Raw genomic sequence first — 18,325 nt, 5'->3', positions numbered from 1 at the left:
ATCGCGAAAAGTGGCATAATTAGAGTCTTGCGCAATGGCCAATGAGCCATCTCACAGTCAAATAGCACCTATGGGAGTGTGCTGCCAGTCATCTCTAACAAGCTGCGCCAATAATCTCCCTGACCGATCGCCCTCCATGTGTAATTTAAAAATGTGAAACTAATGATCATGTTTGCAGAGGCATATTTCAGCATCATGATTGGATTTACTGAGATCGCGGAGGCAGTTGGGTGCAGCCACGCGGTTAGCAACCTCAATCTCTAACGTACAGAGGTCCTGCTCTATGGAATTTAATTCAGCGTGCAATGTGTGCTTCACTCTCCACGTCGCAGAAAGGCAATGCCCTCTCACATCCCACTCATTCACCCGAAGTGCGACCCAGTGTTGTGCTCCCAATATTGTGTAAGGCATTTGGACAATTCCTCCCGATAAGGAGAATCTAAGAGGGTATCTAATTCAAGACGCCACGTGGGTATACATGGGTGTGGTTTGCCCTATTGCAGAGTGAGTAGTAAAGCACAATGATCGGAGAGGGTGCGGGATATATTCCAGATGTATAATTGTTTGTCCCAATTGTATGTTGCCTAACATCAAATCAATCCTGATATGAAGGTTGTGGATGGGGGAATAAAAGGAGTACTTTCTTGTGAATGGATGTCTAATGCACTATAGACCATGGATTCCTGTATCTTTGGCCCAGGTTTGTATGCTGTGAGGCAGATTGCTACTCGGTGCAGAGTGTACTGGGGTGAAAGAGCGATCGAGATCCACATCGAACACACAGTTAAAGTCCCCACCCCACAGACAAGGGGCCAGTGCATCCTGAAAAAGCGCAGGGGAGAGGGTGTTCAAGAAGTTCCTCTGTGTTCATTTGGGAGAGTAGAGATCCATGAATGCCAATGGTGATCCATCCAGGGTACCCTCCTGAACAATGAAGCGACCCCCAGTATCAATCCAGTGGTGATGTACTGTGTACGGAACACATAGCTCTAGCCATATTAGTACCCCTCTAACGAATGCCACTTTGTTTCAAGTTTCCAAACCTCACTATCCATCGGTGAGTCTCCTGAAAGGTGAAGAAATGCACCCAATGGCGTCTGAGGAATGTGTGAATGCAATATCTTTTAGATGGTGTCACCATCCTGTGCACATTCCATGTTAGTATAATGTAGCGCAAAAATAGAGGATTGGTGCTTTGACTTCTCTTTGTGCTGACTAATGTCTCATCTAAACTCCCCTAGTGGCAGAATTACATCTCCAAAATCCAACCAACCCCAGCTTGTGTGCGAAAACAAGTGCAACGTACATTGTAACTACAAACAATATCCCTCAAACGGGTGAAAGAGAGGTGCCCTTCGAAATACTCAGAATACACAACTTGTGTAAACTAAACAAAAATTAAGGGTTAGGACAGTAGATGCGGTAACCATTATTCATGGGGCATGTGTATAAATATATATATATATATATGTAGCAGGCTTTGACATTCCAGGGTGTGGTTAGCCCCAGCAATCATGACCCCATCCGAACCAGGTGTAGAAACAGTGATATTGTGTTTGGGCAAGGCCACTGGGCTATAAATAGAGCTGGGTTGGTTGGTGAGCTTATCAAAATGTGCCATCAAAGCACTAGGTATTATCCGGGAGGCATGGAGGTGCCAGAGCAGCCCGCATGGGGCTTGGGTTCCGGTGCAACGGGCACCTGTTCCCCCAGGAACCCATGTGATAGAATTGCCCAGTGGGAACCAACAGTTAGGTGGACATGGAAACACTATCTATGCGATGTTCAAGAGTTAGAGATCATCAGCCATATGCAGAGTTATGTCCAGACCATTAGTCATATCCGCAGATGCAGAGGCTCGTCTCTGTGTATCCCTTAACACTGCAAACGTATTTGCAGAGTATTGAGTGGTTTCCTGTAGTACTTTGGCTCTTTCTTCCGCTGCTTGAATTTTGGTAGGTTTGGACTGTGGATTGCCATTGATCACATTGGTGACGAGTTCGGGGGGGGGTCAACCACTCACCAGGGTCCACATTCCCAGATGAGGACTGAGGGATACCTTAGGCGTGCACCGACATCAATGCGTCCTCCGGCATGGGAAAAATGTTGACTCACCATCTACCACGCGGAGTCTGGTTGGAAACATCACAGCATATTCATAGTTCTGCTCTCATAGGTGTTGTTTGATCATTGTGTATGTGGCCCGCAGACGTTATACCTCCGCTGTAAAATCTGAGTTGTTTGGGTCCTCATACTTCCATGGACTTCCATGGACCGTGCGTTCTAAATCTTTGCAGGTCTCATTCGCAATAGTGAAGTAAGTGAGAAATTAATGGGCGATGAAGAGCTCCGTATCCGTGCCCTCCACTTTTTCAGGAAAGCCCATGAAGCGTACATTGTTCCGTTGAGATCAACCCTCTGCATCCTACGCCCTGCGATGTAGGACCACCACCTCCGCACTAAGCTACCTCATTTGCATTTCCAGTTCCTGAATTGTGGGCCTCATCGCAAACAGAGAAGACTCCGTGAACTTGACCCTTTCAGTCAGTTTGCAGTGGTCACTGCAGAGGAGGTTAACATCCTGGGAGACCGAGTCAATCTTGGCCTCTAATGAAGTTTTAGTGTCATGAATGGCCTGCAATATTTTCTCATATTGAGTGGAGTGCGTTTGAAGCATGGCTTCCAATTGATGCAGAGCCATCGAGGAGTCCGAAGGGATGGATGCCCTAGTAGAGTGTTCTGGTTGGTCTTGTGGCATGGATCTAGAAAATTTCGTTTTCATCATTTTGATATCCTGTGTTGTCATTCCGGAGTATATTCAGGGCAAGGAATAGAGCCTCCATGACAGCTAGTGGCTATATAAGTGTCGTGCAGGAGTTAAACAGCACCTAGGGACCCAATTAGTGCATAGATCTGCAAACCGGAAAGCCGGTCAAGTCTGAGAGCCCCATATTCCAAGTGGGGTCTGGTGAAGGCCTCTGTGGCCCAGTGCAGCAATTATCAGACAGGAGAACGTGTGTTACAAGTCCTTGCTTACACTTGCACATGGTCAGTGACATGCACCAGGGTAGCGCTGCACACCTCCAGCTGCACACCAAGCATTGGCCAGCAATGCAATGTCTTGTGTAGGGAGGGGTTTAATATATGCAACCATCCTTGAACATATACTGCTATGCAGCCATGTGTCACAGAGTCCTATCTGCCCCACCTCTGCACAACGGTCCCCACGCGTTAGTTTCAATTTACAGCCAATTACTTACGGCGGAGGTCTTGTTCTGTATAATTACTCTGCCGATCCTGCACTGGTTCTAGTCATTTCTGACCGTGAGCAGATCTTCATACAGGCCCTGGGCCACTTGCAAGGACCTACGGCACACATGGGCCAGCGGTTCTCTCTGTTGACTGCCCAGCAATCAGACCTTTATCTCCGTTGGGCCCTCAGATCCCTCAGCAACATGTGCAAATGCAGAGGTTCACTCCCCACATGCTCATCTCCTCCTCCACAGTCGTCCCCAACAACCAGGCTGTTGCCCGTTGCGGGCATATATGGCTCACCTTCGGCCCCCAGGGGAGGGTATTTCATCTGCAAAGGCCTCAGGAGAGAAGATTACAGGAATGAGTGGCTGTGGCTCACCTCGGTCCCACACCTCTCCAGTGTTCCACCCATGGCCCTCTCTGGAAGCTGGGCCGTCCTCCTCACAGGCCTCGTCGCTTGCCCCTCCGGAAATGCGAGTGGATTCTCGTCCTGATGGCTCCACATCTACCTGTTGGCGGAGCACTTGCAGTGTTCATCTGCAGGGAGCGGCAAATCGCAAGCCGCAGGCTCCCTCTCCACTACCTCGGCCACAGGGGACATACTGTGGCGTAGGGCACTCCTCCCCCCCGCGTAACAGCTGCCGATCGTCTCTGGCAGGAGCGGCTCAGCCAGATAACGAGAGGGCCAGTTGTTAATATGTGTCCCAGTGTCACATGTCATCCGAGGTCGGATAGGCAGGATAACACAGGATGAAGTTGGGGCTGGTGCCGGAGCTAATTCCAGAGCATCCACCACGGCCACCATCTTAGCCACACCCGAACAAATGAGGAGTTGTGCCTCAGTGAGGTCTCCTTTGAAGGGAATGGGCCTCATGGGGGAGGAGTATTCATAAAAAATTAATCTGTGGCATTATGCGCCCAGGAGTCTAGTACTTAATTTTAAGGGAATGTTTAGCCAGGAAGGAAGTTTTTCCAACTCTAATTGATTATGCATATGGATCCCACAGTGGTATATTTGTTCTTCCTTTATGTAAAGGGGTACCTTTTTAGGGTTCGCCTGCAAAGCGTTTGCGCTGTGCTTGAAAAATCTCTTGTAAAAAAAAAACAAATTAACAGGGGCTTATTTGCCTTTGCTTACCATTGGTTGGCTCTGACTTTACTCTAATTTCCTTGCTTCCTATTGGTCTGCTCCTCCTTCTCCTCGGGTCTCCTCCCCCTGCTTCCTCCTGGGCTTCAGTCTTCTGTCCCTGCCATGGAGCATGGATTCCTGTGGCCAGTGTCCTTCCACTGACCTCAAGGTCCTGACAGTACTTTTTCTCCAGCATGCTCTGTGCAGCACCTTTAGCCTGCAAAGAACACTGGAGGAGGTAAAGTTGTGGGTTCATGGACTTTTTCAGCCATGTTCCTGATAATTACAGGCATCAACTAGGCATGCCCAGGGCATTCTCTTGATTTGTACTTGTTCATTAGGAGCATTGCTTGTAAAACAGAGAAATATATCGATGGAGTATGTCGGCAGGGGAGAAAAGGCATGCCGAATAATAGTTAAAGCAGGAAAGCCCGCAAGCCTGTGTGCATTATGAGGGGTAGATTTATGGACAGGTGCTAGCCCTTAAAGTGTTTTTCCAAATCCCCTTTTACCTCCATAGGCTTCTAAAGCAGAAGTAAACAATTACCAGAAAAAACACACTTTGGCACTACAAATTAAGAAAATTCTTAAGCAGCACAGTCTCCTCAGTGCAACACGCAGTGCTTTTGTGAATGTCGGCTGCGCCTGCTTTATGGCTTTCTCCAAGCCTTTCAATAGGGAATTTTAGCATGCCACTCTAGCGGGTCTGAAATTTCAATCATTTTAACGTTGTGGTGTTACAGATGTGATTCAGGCACACATAAATCATGTGGAGGATTAATAAATGCCCTGACATTGAAGTAGTGGCAGACTGTAAAGCATAATAGGGAGCTTCCCTCCTTGGACATGTGGAGCCCATAAGCACAGCAGCAGTAAACCTTTAACCAATCCTAGTCCGCCTTCTATTTTTTCACCACAAGAGAAACAACCTGTAACAGGATCTGCCCCATGCTGTCTGCCGAATTGTCCCTTAAAGGGAAGCCCGGCCTTTAAACTGTGCCTTCACCTCCTCCTTATCAGCACAATATACTGAAGTCATGCAAGGCAGTAAACCACAGTCTCTAAGTAAAGTCATGAAAGATTTTTTCACATTGGTCGTATGGATCTTTCTAAATTGACAAGAAGCATTCAAAGGGAGTTGACATCAGTAATACATTTCAGCCAATGTGACTCCACAGTAGGGACCAGGAATCGTCAAATGAAGTTAACAAGACTTTATTTCAGGTTATTAATCCAGTTTGCATCCATTCAAAGCGTTTATTCAAGAGGTACTGCAATGCAGCTGGCAAGCTAAAATATCTCAATAAGTTCAGTTATAGCAGAATAAGATACCAAATAGTTACAGCCGCTGCATTACAAAAACTGAGAATAAGAAATAGATATTCCATAAAGAAACTTCTGTTATCTCTTGTAAACATAAAATAATTATAAGATCATCTAATCATGGCTCTAAATAGGGAATTAGGATGGTTCAAAATAGAGTCTCAATAATTTCATGAAGGTGCCAGCATAGCTAGGACTTCAGTAGAAGTCTTCAGGAAAAAGGAATAAGTGGTTAGCCTAAAGCTTCACAATTGTAAGAATAAAGGGAAGCAGAGAGGTTTGAACCTCTTGGAATATGTCTTAACTACTAACTGTGTGAACACTAGTTAAAACCAACCGAAACTTCAGCAGCATTCGTATATTTTCCCACACCACCAGGAAACAATCAATTCTTTACTTGCAATGTGCATTTGCAACATCACTTAGCTTTCCCATTCCACCAAAACTGAGACAGTTACTACAATTCTGAACATCTCCTTTTCCTGGTAGATAATGAATAGAAGGTTTCATCTGCGTGTTAGGTCTCCAGGCTCCTTGCCAAGTTTTCTCTTCTCAAGCCTCACTGTTTTTAAAGAAAGCCAGGGTAAGCAGCCACAGGTAAAGTTAACAATTCTTTTGATAAATGTGTACGAGCCATGCAATAAACATTACCTGAGACTGCATAGCAATTCTGTTGGGAGAATCAACTGGGTATTTTTAAAATGAAGTAGAACAAAATGGGGCAGATCATTACCACGAACATATGAGGAGTAATGCAGATTAAATTCCCTTTGTATTTAATGCAGTTTGCTTTACGTGATTCGAGTTCCTAGTGCCCTTCGATGAGCGATTGTTGTGTTCTTGATATGCCAACTCACTAATCTTCAGTGTTGCACAAAGATGATCAAAATAACATGATTGTGCGAGCTGAAATATAAATGTTGTTCTGAGTTCACTTTGATATCGCTCCCCCGTTCCTGGCTGTTGCACTCAGCGATGTAGCCCATATACTATAGCTTTGTCTAACCAGACACCTGTGATTTATTCAGTGCTGTCCGAAATGGCAGTAAAAGTATCTGTTAAGTTTAAATATAACATATTTTCTCAACTACAGCATTTGTGAGCAGGGATGTAACTTCAGGAGGTGTTTGGGGTGTTACACCTCCCCACCCGAATAAATGTGTTTTCTGGAAAATAGTTGGGTAGGGGTGTTTTCAGTAGGGTATGGTGAGGTGTCTGCTGGATTTCACCAAGACATTTGACATAAACACAGACAAAAAATGCACACACATTCTCTTCCTTTTTGCTTTGAAAGGTTTAAAAAATGTTGATTATTTTACAAAATATTGTGTTTTCTTTCACTTAGTACACCTACCGATCCGCATTCGTCTCCCTTTCCACTGACTCTTTAGCCCCTCTCATGTTCCCTGCTTCTTGTATAATGTTTTTTAACATTATATGCCAGCATGATTGTTGGAAAATCTGAAGCTCAACCCCCAACCCCCAATTTTACTGACCAAGCTACGCCCCGGATTGTGAGATTCTGTTTTTCTTCTCAATATGTTGCAGATTTATATATGTCCTGCATGCTGTGTTTAAAATGACTAATGCTTACTTCCAAATGGGTTTACAATTAGATGTTTGAGTGCCCTACAAAATCAGTTCCATTTAAAACATAGAGAAAAGGAAGGCATCTGTTGTCCACATTCCAACAAAGTACAGTTGTGTGCGTATTTTGTTAATACTTACACTATGTATTGTTTGCTATTGCACCAGTGCTTGTGCTGTGCTTTCAAAATCTGTTGTACAGAAAACACAATTCTTAAAAGAGGCTTAGAGCCCACCCATTACTTACCTTTACTTAGCATTGGTTGGCTCCCACATCACTCTTGTTTCCTTGCTTCCAATTGGCCAGCACCTCCTCTTCGCCTCTGTCTTCCTCCTGGGCGTCAGTCTTTGTCTCTGCCATGGAGCATGTACCAACTACTGCTGTCCACTGGCCTCAGGCTCCTGCAGGTATTCTTTTTTTTTTTTTTAAATGTAGACATGTACTCTTTTGAAGTGTATGGCTCTACAGTCCCTCTCCTTCACCCCTGCCCTCCCCAGCCTTATCTTTTTAACCTGCCCTCCTCCCACCTCCCACCTCCCATTCTTTTAAAAACCTACCCACTGCCACCCTTTATGAAGTTGAAGGTTGGCTGTAGAAGAATTTTGGCCAGGCCTTTCAAACAAACTCCATTTGTTTAACCCTCTGTTGTTATGGTGCATGGCTTTAGGCTGAAAGCAGCTGGGGTTAACAGCATGAAGGCTTCATAGACTGCGGCAAGGCCCTGGAGATTAAGGAAGAGGGCATTAAAAATTAAAAATGAAAGTAACAAAAGAGGGACTATCTGTAATTGCAACTATGCTTTCTGTAGTGCAATGCTGCAGGGAGCAAATATTTAGCATCCATAAAAGCGTAGAATCCTGTGATACATCCAAAACTATCCATGAAGATTTCCTCCCCACTTTGGGTTCAGAAACCACAAACGTGCTGGTGAGACACCATCACTACTATCACCAATTGAGGTCAACTAGATCTTTAGGCTTGGCGAAGAGTGTAGTAATCAGAATCATTCAATCACAAATCAATGGCATAATAAACCATAAACTATTCCAAGCACCATTGCCAATTTAACACTAAATCAGACTCCAAACTGAATAAAGTTTCAAAGCTTTATTATAATCCCAAAATCAATGTTACATATATGGTGCGCAAAACTAAATTATAAACATACATAAAACCATGGGCTGACTGAAACATCTGAAAAGATTTAACCTACCAAACATCAATAGTATTAAATTAGCAACAACACAATATGCACATTATTATTAACTTTCAAAGCAGATGACAGTGACATCAGTAAATAATCGAGTTACAATTTTTCACATTCAGATTTCAGGTTTCAGGGCTGGGCCAACCAAGTCACTCACATGAATTTAGACCTGTATTTGTGGGAACAGGCTAACAAATGCGGGCAAACGCAAAATAAAAGAGAGAAATAATAATTTGACAAATCATCTAACTAGGGCAACTCACTATAAAAATACACTGGTGTAATTATCTAACCGAAGAGGAAACAAGAAACCACATTTAGTTATACCTGTCCTCATGGGACAGCAGACACTAGTGCTTCATCAGGCAGAATTGTCACTGTCTTCCAATGTCAGTTGACAGCAGCATCAAGACAGTGCAGAACACGGGCTCTCAGTGGCACCATCAAATTTGCAACTATTCTGAATTTTCTCAGATAAAATGCATTGTCATTTCAATGATTTCACACAGTTGAAACAAAATATTACATCTAATAAATTACAGGATCATAATCTTCTCTCACGATACACTAAATGAACTAAATACAATTTTATGAGAATCATAAATTTCCTGTCTTGTTCAACAGATAGAACAAGCAATGCAATATTGTTAGTGACAAACATGTTCCTTGCCTTCAATACAATAGGACATTCAACTTCACATCAACACTCTAGAAATGAATGTAGGTCAGACAAGTGATTTTCCATTACTGCTGCAAAATGAATCTTTCAGACCTAATCAAACTAAAAAACCCTTAATACACATTAATACACTTATTAAAACCTATTGTGCACTTTACAATTCGAATTCAATGTGCAACGCTAATTATTATATTGCAAATATTATTTATGACATGTTAGAGCTGATTTAAACACGCATTTATTTTCTGCACCCATAGAATTTGCATTATTAAAATTTATTTAATTCAGTATAAGTACAATTAATTCATATTCATTTAATACTTTCATTTCTTAATCTTCATTTTAATAAGAACACTCTTTATGTTAACTCATTTTAGTACTTCATTTAATATGAATGCAAAATATCTCATGTTAAAACACAGTGCTTAATACAAGTGGCGGCCACATGGTCCATCATATTTCAAACGTGCACATTTTACAACTGGCTTTATTTTCACTGTGAGGCTTTTAAACGTAGGTTAATTAGTCACCATATGGTAACTTCTATGCCACTAATATTTTAATAAAATTTGATCTCCCTCAGCTGTCAAACACTTCCTTGAATTTGGGCTCAAATTTTTCCAATTATAGTAATCAGATGTTATTGCAAAGAGAAACTTCCTGGGAAAGCATTGTCAAGTATGAAATCCATTAGTGATCGCATCAAAATGTCCTACTTTTTACGAACATTTATGAACTATTTGATGAGTATCCTGGTTATCCCAAGGCTTAGTTTGTTTTTTCACCAATTATTTGAGACGTGGAACAACCAAGTGACCCACATATTCACTATGTTGTATTTTTATTTTAGGACCACGACAGTTTTCATGCACATTTCCACATATCTAGGAGCATTTTTAACATCCTAGCTCATAATACATTGCTTATAAACAACTTCCTTCCTGTCAATGTCTGTCTCTCGTTTAGTGACTCTTACCATACAATGTTCTTCTGGGAAGCCATTCCTCTGCATACTCAATATGGTTTCTAAAATTCACTTGTGACAGCTCAGAGCCCCAATGTATCTCATTTACAGTAGCTTGAACAAACCTAGTTAGAATCAAACACTTTGCATGCAATGATGTTTATTTCACTCTGATCACTCTTGATCTGCGCACAACAGAAACAATATGCCTCACTATATTCTTATGTGCCTACCCTAGCCACTTCTTTCTGTCGTCTACATGGAAACACCAAAGTACAGCGTGGTACTCCAAACAAGACATTTACACAGTTACACCCTACCCACGCTTGACCTTATTTGTTCATCCGCACCACTATGGTACTTTATCATCAAATGGCCACCCTAGTTATTTGGAAAGCATGCGGTTCTAGTGTGCATGTATTTTTGTCACTCTGTCTACAGGGTATTATTTCAGGTCCCAAGACTTCTCATATAAGCTTCCACAACCGAAACAAATATCTTTCTTTAATAAAGTAAAAGGTTGTGGATTTACCAAATATGTGATATAAATAAGCAATTTCAATAAGTGGAACTATTTGGATTAAAACACATGTCCACATGAGTAAATATTATACTTGGAGAATCTATAGTTACCCATTGGTTGACATCTAATCCATAATGTGAAACACCACAAAACATATGACATAAAAGATCTGACAGCAGACATGTCATGATGTTATAACTAACATTATTATTGAGACAACTATGGATAAAGTATGATTTCTTTGTTTGAGTGTGTTGTTTTTACTGATGCTGTTCTGCCAGATTTTTTTATGTATTTATTTAAGAGAAGTTTTGTGATGTCATAATCATTCCATTTGGTGCACTGTGTTGCTCTACTTTAAACTGAGAGGAAACAATGCCAAAGAATGCAGCACTCTTAGTCTGGGTAATACATGTATTAAGGTACTTCCCAGATATCAAATAAATAAAAGCATACAAAAATATGAACATGAGCATTTAACTTGAAGACAGAATGAAACACGTGTAGATGTCAAAATGCTCACAACCGTTAAACAATGGTAGACAGAAAATGTGCAATACTTCAACAGTGAATAGATGTAGTGAAAATATAAATACAGTCAAGCTAAATAATTAGGAATTAAAATGTATCACCATGGGAGTTGAATTCTTCATCCTTGCCAGCATCAACCCGGGGAACCCTGAATTGCTGAGGCAGGAGGTCTTCTCAACATGAGATTCTTTCCCTGAACTGTTCGTCCTTGCAAAGGCAAATTCCTTCTACCTCAGCACCCAGTTTCCCCGCCTTAAATACCTTAAACAAACTCAAGAGGAAGATTCTAGCAATCTGCCCTTACCTACGGTTATGACATTCAAGCGCTGGCTGTACTCTGTCTGCGCCGAAAACACGCAAAGGAACGGGCCCTGCCCCAATGTACATTCCACAGGAGGAGCTGTATTTTTCTTGAAGAAAACATTCTTGGACTGAGACACTCTTATCACATCTACCTTCCACATCCCCCATATTTTGTTCCAATACAATGTAACCCTGTTTTGGGGAGAAAAGCGCAAACACGTTCTGTATGGAAATCAAGCTCAGTAGGGAATAAAACATGTGCCGCCTCTGTAACGGCACCTGAAGCTAAGCACAAAATGGAGTCAGTCATCAAGATGGAGTCTGTGTTCAAATACACATAGCATTACTTGCACAAATTATGGTTTGCATGGCCGGTGTGTGATATACAAATTTCAAAGCTAATCATAACTGGAGCATTTCAAGTGTGTTTTGGTTTTAATTCATAGCCATAACTTCAATGTGTATGTTTTTTCAGTGTACTTTGGGGTTTTCTTGATTATATATGTCATGATTGAAGTAGAGGACTGCCCAGATTGTCCACCAGCCTCCCAATTTACTAATGCTCTCAAACTGTTTGTGCTGCAAGTGCTGGGGATGTACAATAAGAGGAAATGAGATAAACATGGTTAGTGAAAGCAGAGAAACCAGCAGTTGTCCAGCAGTTTGTGTATCTGCGGAACAGAGCGCATTCACCATCATCATATCTTATGGGCATCCTGGACGTGGTAAAACCTGGAAATTTGCTCCTAATGGTAGGGCTACATGAATAACTAGAGAGAGTTAAGCCGCAAGCAGTTAAGAGAAATTCCGGATAGGGACCTAGAAGTGCAAAAAAAAGGTCCACATGAAAGGAAGGGAGCCAGGTGAGCTGACTAGTCAATAACGGAAGAACCCACCAACTATAGATGTTGCCAGGTATACATTAGAAGGCAGCACCAGCTTATATACTGTCAGCATCCCTTTCAGCCCATGTGGGATGTGTCATCAACCTGAAAGTCAGTGACAGCCATCTTGATTTGAAAAATTGGACATTATGGAAATTGAGGTTACAGTGGCTATGTTGAATCAAGCTGAACTCTAACTATACACAAGGCAGAGCAAGAAATTGCAAAACATTCTCCATCGCTGTTTTGGTGAACATTTCCCCACCACCCAAAAAACTGCCAAGTAGGACCTCTAACACCCTGTGGCGAAGAAGGAGAAACAAACTATAACATTTTGCCAATCCTGGACTCCCCAGGAACCGATAAAAGGAACAACTCTTTCCGGTCTCTTACTGTACCAGACTCAGCAGCAGCGAGTTCAGTTTAGTATCCCAGTAACAGTGCATACCAAAATGATCTATAAAGCATAGATTCTTCCAAAATTTCTCCAAGCAAAGAGTTACCCTTTTTATATTGTCCTTTGAGTTTCTTTTAGAGGAGATATTTTTTCTGTGTCCACTATTAACATTTGCAGCCATTTCAATTGGAAAGTGTTTTTGACAGTTTTTACTTTTACTAGAAGATGTACTAATGTGTCACTTGTTTCCATATCCTGAGGAGAGCAGGCATTTACAATGTTCGCTGCACTAATATATTTGGGTTGGATTAAAAAGGCAAAAAAGAGTGTAGGTGGTTTGATAGAACATGAAGAGGACTTTATCTCTACGTTGTTTTTACAAGAAAGTGCTTTACTTTTTAATTTGATAAAACATGAAAGAATCATCAGCATCTCAGCATGAAGATCTTCATCCAGAAGAAGAAATATTCTTCAGTCCATCACCACACTCAACAATAATAACGTTGAAGTAAATTTAGCAGAGACAATTGAACTGAGTGTTTTGGCCCTTGACTTAAGGACATGGCGGCAATGAGCTTGGCACTCTTCTCTTGCACTGATCTCCCACTGATGACGCGCCTGATGAGCACCAAGGATGGCAGTAGCTAGTGTCATGGATACAAGCACTTTCAGTGTGTTTTCGGGTGGACAGGTGAGGTCAGGACCAAAACACTGTAAACGATGACATTAGTGACATAATATAGACTGGGATGCAAACTCAAATCTGTGCTCTCACTCAGGTTTTTTTAAACTGCTAATGTCGCATCATTCTGAATTTACAACAGATTGATGTGAAGTAAATGTGTGTTTGCTTTTGAACCGCAGTTGTAATGAGAATTTTGATTCTACAAGGAAACATGCATTGCTTATTTTTTCATGTAGCTTACAATGAATGTTGTTCTGTATTGTCGTGTGTCTTGGTTACGCCTCACCAAGATATTTGTTTTGCCTATAAACCTGTCAATATAAAGAACCCAATTCGTTCTTTTTAGAGTCGAGCCTGCAAGCGCTCTGGGCCCTGCTGTAATCTCTCTGTGGGCTTTTAACCACACCCATGTCACACCCATCAATTTTGTTGGTTCATGGGATTGGCTTTTAAAATTTGCTTGATTTCATTTGTGAAAAGCATGCATATGTCAAACATTTTCCGGTGTATAGCGCTCCTCGACAACACCGGTAAACTACTGAAAACATACGAGGTTCCATGTATTCCACGTAGCTTCTGGACAACATTTTCTTTTTATTTCCTATGCGGCGCGATCTCACTGGGCAGTAATTGAGCACTTTGCAGGACATCATTCCTGTTACATTGCATAACTGTCAATACATTTGCCTGCGAGTGAACTTCTGTTTCCCTTTCTGTGCTCCTTCATGCTCATGCTCATGGCATGGCACTTTAAATCGGCTCGCTTATGTAAAACTGTACTACTTTTCATTTTCAATTTATGTAGAAAGAAAAGTCTGGTAAGGACTTTACAACTCTAATAGCTCGAAGTCGAACAAATGTGAGACTTATTGCATTGCAAATGCTTGTTTTTATATGATGCAGTTTTGGAATCTTTACATAGTTACCACCTTAGACCCGAAGGAGGAAAATTGCAAAACATGGCCAGATAACAATTTTTTTCTTGAAACCAGAATGCAGTTTTCATTCTTTACCAATAACCGAATATTTAGCCTCATTATATATTCATGATGCAAGCAGATTAAAGTGGAAGGCAGTGCATAAAAGTTTGAGTGATTTTGAGTGTGCAAGCAGATGTGTGCCATCATTTAAATAGCGTGCATCCCACAGCAAATGTCAATGTGGTGCTAATAGTGGGTTCAGATAATCCCTCTTCAGCAAAGGAACAAAACGCATCAGGGGGTCTTCACATTTGGCAGAAGATGTATTTAAAGGTATCTTCTGCCTCTTATGTAACTATAGTATTAGTTTTACGCTGCTCTGTTGTTTTCCGTTGCGTACATCTGCACTAAAACAATAATCGCAAGAGTGTATTTCGGTAGATTCTACTGAACAGTATGTACTTCCGTCGGCTTTAGGCAGCCTTCTTGAAAGAATTTAAAAGTAAAAAACATATCAATAAGTAGGATGACAAAAACACGTGCCCAAAGACTGGCAACAATGGGCAAGATGTACAAATCAGTTCATTGTTCTGAAACGCACAGATTCCGAGTTTGCATCTGAAAACTGCTTATAGACATGTACTAAACCCAATCTAGGACCCAAGTAACTTTTTACTTACTCCCAAAGTCCCAAAATGGGATTTAGAAATGGGTAAGGAATCGCTAATTGGAAGAGGCCTCCCTTCGACATTCCTATCCTATGTATTAGGACCAAAATAGCCCCCTAAATTGGATTTGCAACCGACCTGTTCAATATTCATTAGATAGGTTAGATTCTAACACACTACAGTTTGAAATTATAAGAACCAACCCAATAGTACATAGGTCGGTTCTCAAAAATCTTTATTGGTGCGAATGTTTTTTTGCGACAAGTAAATAGTGCATCTGGCCCTATATGCTTTGCACATATGTCTCAGTATGTGTGCTGCTGGGTAAAAGACCTGTTTGTCAAAGGTACTTCTTTATCCCTAGTATATGTTGTGTTCAAACTATAATGGGGCCATTTTACTGCTGAAATTGCAGGTGTGTATGATGTATTTTGTGGTGTGTAGAAAACCTGAACTGATAATTACTTACTTACCTGTGCTCTTGAGCAAAGTCAGCAAATGAACTGACTTGCCCCTGCCATCAAAATGTCTAGTTATGAGATTATTGCGGGATGCCAGGTTACACAGTGTTATTTCATAGATTGGAATATCTGTTCAGTGGTTTTGATTGCTTGCCTTTCCTATTTCTAGGTATGACTGGAGAAAATGGCTCCACAGGATTTCCGGGAAAAGCTGGCCCCTCGGGACCTCAAGGACCTCCAGGACTTCCGGGATTAGATGGGCCTCCTGGACCTCCAGGAAACCAAGGAGTGCCTGGTTTACCGGGTCAACAACTAGTGGGACACTCTCCCAAACTCTATGCCTTTCACGTTGCACTGACGACAAAGAACCCACCCTCGAATAAACCCATTCAGTTTAAGAAAATACTTTACAATGATCAAAATGTTTATAACACGGAAACAGGAAAATTTGTAGCGCCTGTAAAAGGAATTTACTTTTTCACGTATCAATTGACGATATATAATACCGCAACGCAAGTGACACTGAATAAAAATAGTGTCATTCTGCAGTATACCTACAAGAGTTCACAGAGCAGTGTAACAGCCCAGTCCTCTGGTGCGGCCATTTTACAACTTGAGAAAGATGACAGCATTTGGTTAGAAGAAAGGCAAAGCCCGAGTGGCCTCTATGCTGACGATGATGACGACACAACTTTTTCTGGGTTCCTATTGCACACGCTCTGACATCTCTGTATTTTATTTTGTGCCGCGAGCGCACAAAGCAGCGCGTCATACACTTCTTGTAATCTATAAGTAGTATACCTAGAACCCATAGGTGTTTACATCGCAGCTGCAAACAATTTCGATATCTGCCAATTATGCTCCATTGCTTCTAAAAAGCTATCCTATCGTTTTCAAGCGATACTTTCCTGTGAGTTAGTACATAACTGTCATTGCCCCCCAGATAAAGTATGCTTAGACATCCATAAAAGTGCATACACACGTTTTTGTTATACTCGTTATCGCACATACTCATAAAAATTGATTTGCAGTAACATGGTGAACTTATGTACAACAAGGGTAAAACTGACAAGTGTCTCAAGAATATGCTTCACAGCACAATCCAAAAGGTCCATAGCTTTTCATTGCTACAATTAAAAATTGACGCCTAAATAATATCACTTTTTAAAACTAATTTTCCTCCACAGCAAATTCACAATGTATAAAACAAATTTGATTTATCCCAATACTTTGTTCCAGCATTCATATAACCATTATGTTTACAAAACATTGCCGTGCATTCTTTTAGTTTAAGACCTATTAACAATTCAGAAAATGTTGTAGGGCATATTGAGTAATGCATGTTCATCCATAGTGTATACGCCTATACTTCTATCTTGTTTGGCCAGCAATACGTAAACCTTCCCAACAAAATCTAAATCTTAAATTAGGCAATAGTCACCAAAAACCTAGATACCTGGAGGTAGATCAGTTTACTGTTTACCGTTTTTTTTTCTTTTATTAAAGTTGTATAGGGCCGAATGTGGACAAGAATTTTCACAAATTCCTGAACAGCCAGATAATGCAGTTTTCATATATTTTAGTCCTTCATTAATCATGGTCTCACTGAGTATATATTTTAATAAAGGCTTGTCAGGGTTCACCCTTTGGATGTGTGAGAAACTTCTGCTGCCCTCTGGTCAGGTTGGAGTCCTGGGTACTTGATCAGAGTATATAGCTCTTCCAATCATGCTCTACCTGTGCAGCCAGGCTATTGATTGGCTCATTCTGATTGGCAGAGATCATACACCAGAGTATTGTAAATAGTGAAATCCCAGGCACGAAACATGGTCATAACTAAAGTGCCAGTGCATAGAAGATCCAGTTAGAGGTAATAATCCACGTGGTATGCACCCGGAATATCCACCCCAGAATATCGATGGGACACAAAAGCAAGGACAAAATATATATTAAAACATACTGACAGGCAAGTCTAGATTTTCTATACCTAAATCCACATATATGTACCTATGCAGTACATATATCTTCAAGGTACATGGATGTGGAGTTAGGAATAGTAAAGCTATACTTCCAGATAAGCACCTACCTTTTGATATTTTCTCTTTCGATATTCTGTCGTCCATTTAATTTTACCATGATATTCTGGAGGTCGTAATTCAGTAGTACAATCAATCTACGTTCCTTGAGAACCATAAAAATCCTTTACACACGATGGGAGGTCCTTCAGGAAGCAGTCTCTCTTATTTGGATGTAGGTTTATACAGAGTCAGATCTCTTCATATGGGTTCCACAGATGTTTGCCACAAAAAAGGAATGGAACAGTAGATAATACGGAGAGAATTAAATTTTTTATGCCGTTCTGTAATAATTCCTTTTAGTAGAGGTAATGTCAGAGATTTCTAAAGATACATCTTTTATGCATTTTATAATATACAGTGTCAATAGTTAGGACTCTTGTCTGGAGAAAGGCTGGCAAGACTATCTGTTTATCTATTCAAGCCACACATATATATAGATTGCACTGGACTCATGGATTTCCAATAAACTAAATTGTTCACTGATTGGGCTGTATTTGTATATTGTAGGCACCGTCATTGTGCTGTATTGTTGTTTTATAGGCACCATCATTGTCACTGTACTAAAGATAGAATACACTACTACAATTATATTACTACTTGTTTGATTCTCCTTTGTTGCTTAACTAGGGCTCTGGTCTAAATCTACATGGTTTGGATTCCCAATCCACACATATATATATATAGATTGCACTGGATTCACTGATTCCCATTAAACTAAATTGTTCACTTA

At 41.1% G+C, this 18,325-nt stretch overlaps 1 protein-coding gene across 1 annotated transcript in view; it reads left to right on the top strand.

The window, feature by feature from the left end:
* Positions 1 to 16,240, top strand: part of LOC138249596 (adiponectin-like) — an 83,737-nt gene extending 67,497 nt beyond the window's left edge. Inside the window, exon 3 of the mRNA XM_069203537.1 lies at positions 15,687 to 16,240. Within this exon, the coding sequence (XP_069059638.1) occupies positions 15,687 to 16,240 (554 nt within the window). The remainder of the gene's footprint in view (positions 1 to 15,686) is intronic.
* The last annotated feature ends 2,085 nt before the right edge of the window (positions 16,241 to 18,325 follow it).

Source organism: Pleurodeles waltl, chromosome 8 (genome assembly GCF_031143425.1).
Source record: "Pleurodeles waltl isolate 20211129_DDA chromosome 8, aPleWal1.hap1.20221129, whole genome shotgun sequence".
In the NCBI taxonomy this organism is placed as follows: domain Eukaryota; kingdom Metazoa; phylum Chordata; class Amphibia; order Caudata; family Salamandridae; genus Pleurodeles; species Pleurodeles waltl.
The sequence above is the reverse complement of the archived record's forward strand: the minus strand, read 5'-3'. Positions and strand labels throughout refer to the sequence as shown.